Source organism: Lipotes vexillifer, unplaced genomic scaffold (assembly GCF_000442215.2).
Source record: "Lipotes vexillifer unplaced genomic scaffold, Lipotes_vexillifer_v1.1 scaffold164, whole genome shotgun sequence".
NCBI lineage: Eukaryota > Metazoa > Chordata > Mammalia > Artiodactyla > Lipotidae > Lipotes > Lipotes vexillifer.
In genome coordinates, this window is record NW_006789313.1 from 4,724,225 (window position 1) to 4,735,614 (window position 11,390).

Sequence of the window (11,390 nt, forward strand, 5' to 3'; positions counted from 1 at the left end):
CCTGTGCTCCGCAACGGGAGAGGCCACAACAGTGAGAGGCCCGCGGACCGCAAAAAAAAAAAAGAAAAAAAAAACACATAATAATAATATGACTAGAACCCAGTTGAGTCATTAAGGCTTTGGGATAGAGGAGAGGTGAGCTTTCTGAAGAGGATCATGAAGCAAAGTAAGAGAAGCACATGGGCAACCCAGAATCAGGCATAGGAGACTCATATAGTCCAACACACTTATTGGTATTGAACCTACACCCCCAGTTCTATCCAGTTCCTGAGTTGACCTGGAGAAGATGAGCGCAGGTGTGTAAATTCCATCCTCACCCACAAAGGAAGAGTTGAAGGAAGAGTGGGGGCAGGTAGTAGGGGAGTACCTACAACACCTTGGTTCATTATCTGATTTACCAAAGGTAAGAATCCTACATCTCTAGGAACTCACCAGACTGTAGCCTAATCCTTGGATTGCCATGATTGCCTGCTCTGTAGGAATGATTTCTGTCCCAATTCCTGATCCTTACTCTATTTCCTTTCTGGGGTCGAAATACTACCCTGAATCTCAGTGCACTTGCCCAGGGCCCCAGCTCGTTGCCTTGCCTGTATCAGGCCCCTCTCACTGAAGAGTGGTCCAAGAGCAAGACCAGTGTCCCGCTTCACATCAGAAACCTCCTCCTCTCTTCTAATTCTAACCACAATTTCAAAAATAGACTTCCCTCGTGGTCCAGTGGTTAAGACTCTGTGCTTCCCCTGCAGGGGGCACGGGTTTTGCATGCCGTGGGGTGCAGCCAAAAACAAAAAACAAACAAAAAAACTAAGTAATGAAAGCTAGAGCCTTCTGCAGCTAACTCCCCCATCTACATAATTTTGGACCTTTGGCTGTCAGCTCTGCCTGGGATGGCACCACCCGCTCTTGGACACTATGATTTGACTTTCTGCCACCTCTTTGGATTGGAGAAGTAAGAAGAGTAGGAGAGTGTGCTATCTCTGGAGCCAGGGAAGGAGAAATTTTTAGGGTGAAAGTCAATTTTCAAGCCAGCCAATTCCTGCAGAAAGATGAAGGAAAATGAGAATGGCCTTAGATTGTTTGATTTGGTGAGAAGTAGGTCATGGTGACAATGAAGGAGGATGGTTTCAGTAGTGTGGTGGAGACAGAAGCCAAATTACAAGGGATATTGAATGTTTTTTACAATAGAGAAACTCAGACAAGAATGATTCAGTCATGGTGAAACCTTTATTTAAGCCTGTCTTTGCATACGAATCACACACAGAGCGTGTTCACAGAAGTTCACCCTAAAGACTCAATCCTCGTAGTTTCCCAGTGTTTCCGATTTCCTTCTTCCCTGTCTTCCTCAGTCTTTCTTCTCTGTTCTCTTTATAGCCTACTTACCCCTCCTCGTTTTCAACTATGTTCCTAAACAGAGATATAGAAAGAAACCTGAATAAAATAATGAAATCTCAAAACAATAAACAAAAACACGTCAAGTCTCTCCTGGCCGGGATGAAGAAAGATGCGAGGGAGGCTCCCTCATCTCACCCTTAGCAGCATGAGAATCTAAATCAGCAAGGGTAAGAGAAAATTGACCTGTACAAAGAAGTGGCCCTTCTTTGCCTTAAGCTGCTCAGGGGTCAGAAGTGGAAATACCAGACAGGAAAGACGTAGGGGAGTTGTGGAGGAAGAGAACATACAATTAGGTGAAAGCCACTGTCTTCAGGAAGGCTCCAGGGAAGAGAGTAGGCTGGCACAGCAGCAGAACTCTCTGAAGAATCCCTGGAATACTGACTTCCCCTTTGCTATGGAGACACAGGGCACCACATGCCCCATTCACTTCTTTCTTCTGACTGGAATGCCTCCCTCCTTCTCTGACTGGTGAGTTTCCAGGAAGCCTTCAAGATCCAGTTCATTCTACACCCATCTGATGATGCCTTCCTAACAGAAGTCTTCCCTGGACAGAGTTCCCTCCTCCATCCTCTGGGCTCTCATACCTTCAACTACGAGGCATGTGAGGTACGCGGCTCTCGGGAGAGGTATGAGGCAAGTGTCCATACCTCTAAGTCCACTGTCAAACTTGTATTTGCTTACAAGTCTGTGTGCTGGTCGGGAGCTCCCTGACCTTGGGATCCTTAGTGCCCCACATCGTACCCGGCACACAGTAGATAATTAATAACTGTGAGGGAGAAAGGAGAAAAGATAGAAGAGAGCAAAAAAAGGGAAGGAAAAGCAGGGTGGAGGAAGAGAGAGAGGAAACATCTGACTCAACTTTCCCTGGCCAAGAAAAAGGGAAATGGATTCAAAAAAAACTGGAAGAAAGGGACAGAGGAGGAAACCACTTTTCTGGGCCTCTTCTGTCTCTCACTCTTCTCTCTGCCACTTCCTCTCACAACTTAGGACCTCACACCACACTGTACTGTTTTCTCTCCTGATCCCTCGATTCAGCCCAAAGGGAAGGAAAGAAGCCAGCCAGGCTCCTGACTTCTCCCACCCCATGCCCTCAAATCCTGTTTCATCCCTTTGCCACCATGGGCGTCTCCCTCCTTCCCCTCCTCATCGTCCCCGCCTGCAGCACTCCCACCTCGTCGCCCTGGCATCTCGGGCCCCTGCGCTGTGCCGGGTCCAGACAGGAGCGTCCTCCTCAGATTGAAAACCAAAAGGCTCTTAGGGGCAGCCTGTGGTGTATGGCTGAGGAAACTCTAGACTGGGTCTACAAGTTTACCTGAGAAAGAACCTTTTAGGAGGGTTTGGGTGTCCCAGGGATTGGAGAGTAAAGAGAAGCAGCAATCGCAGTCCTTCCCCCACACCCCTCAGCTCTTTCACGGATGGCCTCTCCACGTTTTTCTCCTTCGTCCATTGATCAGAACGTCGTTTTCCCAACTGACCTCTCATGGCCCCTACACCTTGGCTATTGACACGTCTTGACTGTCTGCCCCACCAGATGCACTTTCCCCACCAAGAATCTAAACCTTGTACAGTTGCCCCTGGGTCTCCTCTCCTTACCTAGGTATTCAGCTGCCTCTCCTTCCCCAACACTCTTTTCCTAGGAATTCCAGAACCACCTTTTCCTCAATGCAGATCATACATACAAAAGCGCTGTGTGAGTTGTAAAGCACTGTGCTAGAATGAAATATGATCATGAATAAAGCCTTCTCTTTATCCCTGCCCCCATCATTTCTATCCTCTCAAAATGTTTCTTATCCCTTCCTCACGCCATCCACCGCCACTCCCCCTTCACCCGGCAGGTTTAGTTTGGTGCCGTGTGGGAACCAAAGCTATTTGCTCCACGGTGGGCAGTGTCAGGATGCAGGCAGGCATCTCAGCCCGAGGCCTCGGCAGAGTTCCCAGGCACAGCCATCGGCCCAGGCCAGGACAGAAGGCGTGGATAAGGTGGGAGGGGGCATAAGTACGGTGGCTGTAGCCCCCCAGCACCAGTAGCTCCCCCTGCAGCACAGCGCCTGCAGCCCCGACATGGGGCGAGGGCAGGGGGGTCAGGTGAGTCCAGCTATCAGTCCTTGGTTCATAGGCCTCAAAGCTCAGCAGGTCCCCAGTCTCACCTAGCCCACCCGCTACATACAGCTGCCCACCCAGAGCAGCCATGACGTGGCCAGCCCGAGGTACCCCCATAGGGCTCAGAAGTGTCCCCGGCTTCTCAAGTTTGGGGTCATAGTGCAGCAACGAGGCCAGGTACTGGCCAGTCCCGCTGCAGCCGCCGCTCACGTACAGCTGGCCCTCCAAAACAGCAGCTGCGTGGGCAAAGCGTGGTGCTGGAAGAGCAGGTGCCGGCCTGTGGGAGAACAGGGCACGTGATCAGGCAACAGTCATCTTCAGTTCTCCTCTTCCAAGACTCCTAGCCTCTCCCTGATGCCTGAAACACCCCCTTCCCTGCTCACCTCCAGATATTGAGCTTGGGGCTATAGGTCTCCACAGAGCTGAGGGCAACACCACTGTCTCGTCCACCCAGGGCATAAAGCAGTCCATCCAGCACCACCAGGGGGAAAAAGCTCCGAGCCTGGCACAAAGGTGCCATCTCCTCCCAGTCCTCTTGCCTGGGGTCCCACCTGGACACAGTAGGACAAGAGATGGGAAGAGTGACCCTGGGAGTCTGCGGTTGGCTGGGCTGCCAACCTCCCGCAGATGCCCATCTTGGGACCGGCCGCTCTCAGGGGCCCATACCTGAGAGTCGAAGCCAGGGTGTTAGAGTGGCCGTAGAAATCCTGTCCACCACACACGTAGAGCTCACTTCCAGCTAGGCTCGCAGCCCCATGCCGAAAGCGCCCGGGGGCAGGCAGGGCAGGCAGCCGTCCCCACTCCACAGTTCGAACCAGTCCTACGCCACAGCGGAAGGCCCGGGCCCACCACACTCCTCGGGACGGCTGTCTCGTGGCCATGTCTGATCTGAGCCCGTCCCCACCAATCACTACTAGTGCCTGGTCAGGCTCCCTCCGCCTCTCTTGTCCTGGAACCTCAGCCTCCACCATCAGCTGACGCAGCAAGTCCGGGCTCAAGGGTGGAGGCAGCCTGGCCGCCCATACCCTCCGCAGCTCCCTGGTGGACATACGGCCAAAGCGGACACATCGAAGCAGGGCCTTGGCCTCTGACTCCTGGGTGTCAGGGTTGGCAGCTAGCCAACGCAGTACAGCTGCAAAGGCCTCGAACTCCTCCTGCAAGTGTAGCTCATCGCTGTCCAGGAGCTCAGCCAGGCAGGCGACCGGTAAAGATGGGAAAGTGGAGCACAAAGCCACAGCAGGCAGGTGGGTGAGGAGGTAGTGACGGGCTTTGCTCCAGAGCCTCTCCAGCCCAGGGGCTTCAGCCATGGGGATCAGGGCCAGGCAACGGGCAGGGTTGAGGCCTTGTGCCAAGGCTCTCTGGCACAGAGCCAGGCAGGAAGAGCTCTGGTACCGCAGAGCAGCCTGGGTGGCTCTCAGCAGTCCTGGCCACCTTGCCCGCACAACCCCAGAATAGGCAAAGGAGACAAGGAGTCGCAGGTCCTGGGCAGAGATGGTATGCAGAGACACCTCTGTGCCCTGGGATTCCCTCATCCCGCTCAGGAGCATGGCCCCAAAGAACTCACTGCCACAGGCGAGGGCTGCTCGGTGCACTGCAAGAGGGAGAAGCAGAGGAGGACCCAGAGTGTTGCAAACTGCGAGGCACGCCCCTGACTTCACAGCCCCAACTTTGGGCCAACCACCCAAGACCACAGGCCAAACTGCGGTATATGCACCAGAACCACGTGGGGTGCTTGTTACAGTGAAGGTTTCACGGACCTACCTCCAGAGATTCTGATTCAGTAGCTCTAGACGGAGACCCTAGGAATTTGTGTTTTAACATATTCAAGCACCCTGCATGATTCTCATGTTAGTGGCCTGAAGACACTGAAAAACATTGCTTTAGTCTTCTTGATGCAGGCCAATTAGAGAAAGGGTCTTGATCAATCAAGTGAAGATGCTACAGAGAACATTTGCTAAGAGGGGGTACAAGATGAACTGCAAAGACCGATGTGCAACTTATATAGGTCTTTCTATATTGTGCACAGAATAAAGTTCTTTCCTCTACAATGATAAGAGCCACTGACATCAGCCATTCTGCTAGTGTCAGATTTTACTCAGAAAGTGGTACCACACTCAGGAATGGTTGTGACCCACACTCATCTAACTGCCATCTCCTCTTACCCAAGATTTAGTGCTTGTAAACTGGAAGCCTTCAAAATCACCTACTTCAGTTGCTCCTTTTAAGATATGGAAACTGAGTCCTAGTGAAAGGGAGTGATTTATTTTCTATCTCCATGCAGTGGCTGGCTGGGCAGATCACGGTAATGATGTCAGGCTGCAATGAGTATACTTGTGTATCAGTTCCCTGCTTATCTGCATGGCCCTCGTGACTCTGAAAATATCCTATTCAAAAATGCTATTAAATAACTAGACCTGGGCTTCTCTGGTGGCGCAGTGGTTGAGATTCCGCCTGCTAATGCAGGGGACAGGGGTTCGTGCCCTGGTCCGGGAGGATCCTGCATGCCGCAGAGCGGCTGGGCCCGTGGGCCGTGGCCACTGGGCCTGCGCGTCCGGAGCCTGTGCTCCGCAGTGGGAGAGGCCACAGCGGTGAGGGGCCCGCATACCGCAAAAACAATAAAATAAAATAACTAGACCTTATATGCTCCCTAATGTAACTCAATTTGAGGCAGTTGGCATCAAGTATGGAGTACCCTTACTAAAATATTTAACCGAAATCTAATCAAACCTTCAGATCTAAATTCAAATTTATAGGAAATTGAGAGGCTAAAAGAATGAGTTAAACAAAACCATGAGGGAAAATGCTTACAAATCTAGAACATGGAGCACTCTGTAGGACAACTAATCTTGTTTCTTCAATAAGTCATAAAAAAGAGAGAGAGGACTGTACGAGAGTAAAGGAAGTGTAAGAGACATATATCTGAGTTCAGTGCAAACCTTGATTGGCTCCTGGGTTGAACAGAGCAGCTCTAAAAGACACTTTTTTGGACAAGTGGGAAAATTTCAATGTGGACTATGCTATATTAAGAAATCATTGTTAATTTTGTTAGATATGATAAAGAAATTGTGGTTACATGAGAAAATGTCCTCTTTTAGAGAGACACATACCCAAGTATTTGTGAGTGAAATGTCTGACATTTACTTTAAACTTCAGCAAAAAATAAATAAAGAAATGAAACAAATATAGTAAAATGTTAATTGTTAAGTCTGGGTGATGGGTGTTTGAGTGTTCATCTTAATATTCTCTTTTCTTTGCTATGTTTGAAATGCTTCATAACAGAAAAGAGAGGAGGACTTCCCTGGTGGTGCAGTAGTTAATAATCCTCCTGCCAATGCAGGAGACACGGGTTCAGTCCCTGGTCCAGGAAGATCCCACATGCCACGGAGCAACTAAGCCCATGCGCCACAACTACTGAGCCTGTGTGCCACAACTACTGAAGCCCGTGCACCTAGAGCCCGTGCTCCACAACACGAGAAGCCACCGCAATGAGAAGCCCCCGCACCACAACAAAGAGTAGCCCCACCCGCTGCAACTAGAGAAAGCCTGCGCACAGCAACGAAGACCCAACACAGCCAAACATTAATTAATTAATTAATTAATTAATTACAAAAAAAGAGGGGAAATGCTGCTAGAAGTCCTCTCAGGCTGGTCACACAGACCCAAGCTCCTGGTGAGGCTGATGAACCTCAGGCTGCTTTGATCAGTTGCAGCATGTTCACCTCTCTCAAAGGGCAGGTGATATCGGCGTGGCTTTCCACTGTCTTTTTTGAGCAGTAGGTAGTAGCTTGGTGCTTCCCAAGCAGTAAACATTAGTGACAGCTTCCATATTGCCTGAGAAAATCTGCATTCCATAAAGCAGGTAAGCCATCTCATCTTCCATACCATCAATCAGCCTATAGCTCAGAGCCACTGACAAAGGATTCACAACCACTTGTATTTTGTGCCCCTTCTCACTCATCATTATTCCTTAGAATTTTAAGTGACAGGTTTCCACCACTAAGTTGGAATGTTTCTTAAAGGAAGTGAAAGCAGTGATATTGAATACAAGGATGTTTAAATTCCAAACCCTCGTGAGAATTTTATAACTATGAAATTTTAAATTCCCCCTCCATCTAGTGCTATTGGAAATGACAACAAACACTTTAGAAGTCTGTTATGGACTGAGTGTTTGTGTTCCCCGCCCCCACCAAATTCATATGTTGAAGCCCTGATCTCCAACGTGATAGTATCTGTAGGTGGGGCCTTTGGGAGGTAATTATGTATGAGAGTAGAAACCCTCATGAATAGGATTAGTGCCCTTATAAGAGGAGACATGAGAGAGATGATCTCCCTCTCTCTCTGCTATGTGAAGATACAGAGAGAAGGTGGCCATCTACAAACCAAAAAGAGGGCCCTAACCAGAACCTGACCTTGCTGACACCCTGATGCAGCCTCCAGAGCCATGAGAAATAAATTTCTATTGTTAAACCACCCAGTCTATGGTATTTTTGTTATAGCAGCCCAAGCTGACTAAGATAGGATCCTTTTCCTTTAAGGAGTCCCAGAAGCACTTTGGGTCCCAGTCATTCCTCCAATGAGCAGTAGCTATGTGACTTTGGACTTGTCTTAAAGACTGATTTCCTTATCAATAAAATGTAAGAGCTGAACTAGATAATATCTAAACAAATCCCTTTTAATGTTAAACTTTTATGTGTCTGCACTCTGACTCCATTTGCCAGGTGCTATGTGTCTTTGACTTGACTGCATAGGAGGCAATGCATGGCCTAGTGAGAGCAGACTGCGTTAGTGGATGTGGGCCTGTATCCTGGTTTTCACCTGTTAACATCTCTGAATTTAATATTCTTTATCTGCACCCAGGGATAATGATATCTAACTGACTAGTTTTCAGTGAGATGGAAAGAGATGGCATGTGTAAAAGAAATTCCTGGTACCCAGCACCTCACTTAAGTGTTAGTAGAATCTGAATAAATCTCAACTTATTCAACCCTCTTCAGCTTTCCTGGTGATGAGCAGAGTTAACTTCAAAGTGCCATGAACTGGTAGCCTTAAGATTCTGGCCAAACAGTACCAGACCTTGCTCACTAGCTGTACGGTCCACGTCTGCCATGGTGTCAAGCTCACTTAGGGGAAAGGACACACTGAATTTTTCCACTGTGTTCCTCTGGCTTTTCCTGTGTCCTAAATAGAAGATGCCAAGAAGGGCCTTTGGTTAATCTTTGTTTGAGTCAATCACCTCCTGCTTGTTCTACTGGCATGGACTATATACCCTTAGCTCCAGCCAGCTGACTGTAAATTTCTTGTTTCTGGGCGCAGGGAAAGCCACAGCATAAATCTGTCAGTGCTCTTAAGAAAACAACCCAACTGCGCATGCTCCATTCTCAGTGGGTCAGGAGAGGGGCCAAAGGTCACCCTGGGGAAATTCTGACTGCAGCAGGGATCAAAACCACTAGGGTAGGGACCGAACCACCCGCTGCTTGCACACACCATTTCAGGTGGCATATGCGCCTATATTAATGTAATGCCCCACAGACGCTCACCCCGCAGCCGGCAGCCGCCTGCCTCCAGCTCCAGGTCACACCCGATGCCTTCTTGGTACAGGAGCTCCATGGTGCGCAGGTTCTCTCTCAGTTCCTCTGCCTGGCTGGGCTGCTTTTCATCTTCCCGGGTGCTTCCAGCCCCCTCACGTCCCCACTGGGCTGCAGCCTTCACCCGGGGTGCGCCCAGGGCTTCAGCCGCGACCAGCACATCCTCCCGTGGGGCGGGTCCCAGCACCCCCTCATAGGCAAAGGTCAGCATGGCCTCCCAGGCCCCGGGGGTTACATCCAGGTTGAGGGGGCGTTGCAGACCTCTGCTGCCCTGCAGCCTGCCTCTGAAGAGGCTGCTGACTGCGGCCAAGATCACCCGATGCACCCCGTATACTCGCCCCCCGACTGACACGTCTTCATCCAGCAACAACCTCTGCTCTCGCAGCCGCTGTGCCTCCGCGAAAAACTGGCTGGGATGCGCCTCGCTGCGCAGCTCCTCGGGCTCCTCTGCATCTTCTCCGTCCTCATCCTCATCCTCTTCCTCCTCCTCTTCTTTCTCTAGGGACAAGGCTGGAGAGGGAAGGCTCTCTGGGGCCATGGGCCTGGGGCCAGGCTCTTCCAGAGGAAAGGGGGGCAAACCAGGATCCTGGTCCGGGGACGGAGGCCAGGAGGGGGTTCCCCTGGTGGGCAAAGGGAGGCCAAGCCCGTCCTTCTGGACCGGAAGAGAGACTTGTTCAGGGTCTGAGGGACGATGTGCCGAGTCCGAGACGCTCATGGCCCAAGCTCACTGGATTGCTGCAGGTAAGCAGAGGAAAGAGAAGAGAGGGTAGGAGCTGGACCCACAGAGGCCAGAGGAAGCCCTGCCTCCAGTCCGGCGACATGTCAGTCCCTCTTCCTACCTCAACCCCCTCCCCCCATCCCAGGGCTCGAGCGTGTAGGCCACACCGCGCGACTCTGAGGTTCCCCAGGTGCAGCAAAGCACGCAAGATCTATGTGTAAAAATCCAGTACCCGGAACTGTACCCTGCCCGTCTTGCCCCCATGCCAGTAGTCACCCTCCTAAGACACCAGCCTTCCGCTTGCCCTCTCACTTGAGCCTGCTCTACTCCTGACAGTGTGGCAGAGGGAACGCGCCCCCGGGGCCCCGTCCCTGACCGAACCCAGCTAATTATAGGCAGTGCTGGCAGGCTGGGAGCTGGTCTCCAGGTGCCCAAACTCTGACACCCAATCCCCTGGGCCTGACCTGAGATGACCTCCTCTCCCCTTCCACTTGTAGGTCATGCCCTGGTGCTGAGCGAGGCAAATTCAGAAGCCAAGTAGGATGTGGGGATCTGGTGGAGTGAGCCAGGCCAGAAAGGCTTCCTTCACTGGACTGGGCTGGAGGGGGTGCATGAAGAAAGTCTGGACTCTGCACACCCGCAGGAAAGTGGGGAGAAAGAGTGAAGCGTGTGTTTGGGGTCAGTCCTGGCCTTTGTTGATTTTCCTGTGCATGATAAAGCTGGGACCCTGGAGCAAACAATCCCGACGTGAAACTCAAATATAACCCATCCATCTGGTCCAACAAGGGCAGAGGGGTGTGGGAGGTGGAGGGGCATGGGTCAGGGCTACCGACCACGGGTGACCCACCCGTAGCGAGGGGTTTCCTCCTTGTGCCAACGTGGAGTTGGTGGTGATAGAGCCAAACCCAACCCTCGGGCTGCACTCCTCCAAATGGGTAAACAGGGAGGCAGCCCATGGTTGTCCTGGCTTGTGAAATGGGCGATAGTGACCAGCTTCTGCGTGGATCCTCTTATGGCCTCCCCTTTGCAAGACAAGGTGGCCAACACCTTGGGCCCCCACCAGGAAGAGGAGGAACCGCTATCTGGCAGAGACAAACCCCAGGTCAGCCTCTGCCCTCCCTCTGCCAACAAGGACAAGGACACTGGACCCTGATCTGCGTTCTCTGCCAACCCCATGGTCCTGGGGCAGCTCCACCACAGCCACATGTCTCTGGAGGCTCTGCTCGGCTCCACCATGGTGAGGCCCATACCCCACAGAGAATCCCCGAAGGTTGGATGAAACCTGCTCTTCTGTGCAGTCATCCACCCTCCATTAAATGCGTTATGACTGACCTGCCCCCATAGCACCTCCAGGTCTGTTAGCCGTCCTTCTTGTTGCTGACCTGCTGACTGGGGCAGGGTCTTGGCATCTCAGCCAGGGGACAGTACTACTTCCACCTCTGCTCAGGAGCCCCATATGGAGCCACACTCCCCAAAAGACGATGTGGAGAATTTGGGGGCCAAGCCTGGCAAGGCCCCATTGCACTTTATCTGGGTAATGGGAGTCATGGTAACGGATTGGTGCTCAGGGTTCCCAAAGGTTCGGGATGGAAGCAGGG

At 51.6% G+C, this 11,390-nt stretch overlaps 1 protein-coding gene across 2 annotated transcripts; it reads right to left on the reverse strand.

Annotated features, from left to right (window-relative positions):
• Positions 1 to 1,206: 1,206 nt before the first annotated feature.
• On the reverse strand, positions 1,207 to 10,124 carry KLHL33 (kelch like family member 33). 2 transcript variants are annotated; one of them, XM_007462542.1, is made up of 5 exons: positions 10,105 to 10,124; positions 9,027 to 9,809; positions 4,156 to 5,080; positions 3,873 to 4,040; positions 1,207 to 3,766 (listed from the first exon to the last, which is right to left on the reverse strand). In XM_007462542.1, the coding sequence occupies exons 2-5, from the start codon at positions 9,787 to 9,789 to the stop codon at positions 3,214 to 3,216; spliced, it is 2,409 nt and encodes an 802-aa protein (XP_007462604.1). In that variant the 5' UTR covers positions 9,790 to 9,809; positions 10,105 to 10,124; the 3' UTR covers positions 1,207 to 3,213. The 2 variants fall into 2 exon arrangements, with proteins under 2 accessions (XP_007462604.1, XP_007462605.1); XM_007462543.1 differs by lacking the exon at positions 10,105 to 10,124 and having other exon boundaries at positions 3,176 to 3,766; positions 9,427 to 9,620.
• Positions 10,125 to 11,390: the final 1,266 nt, after the last annotated feature.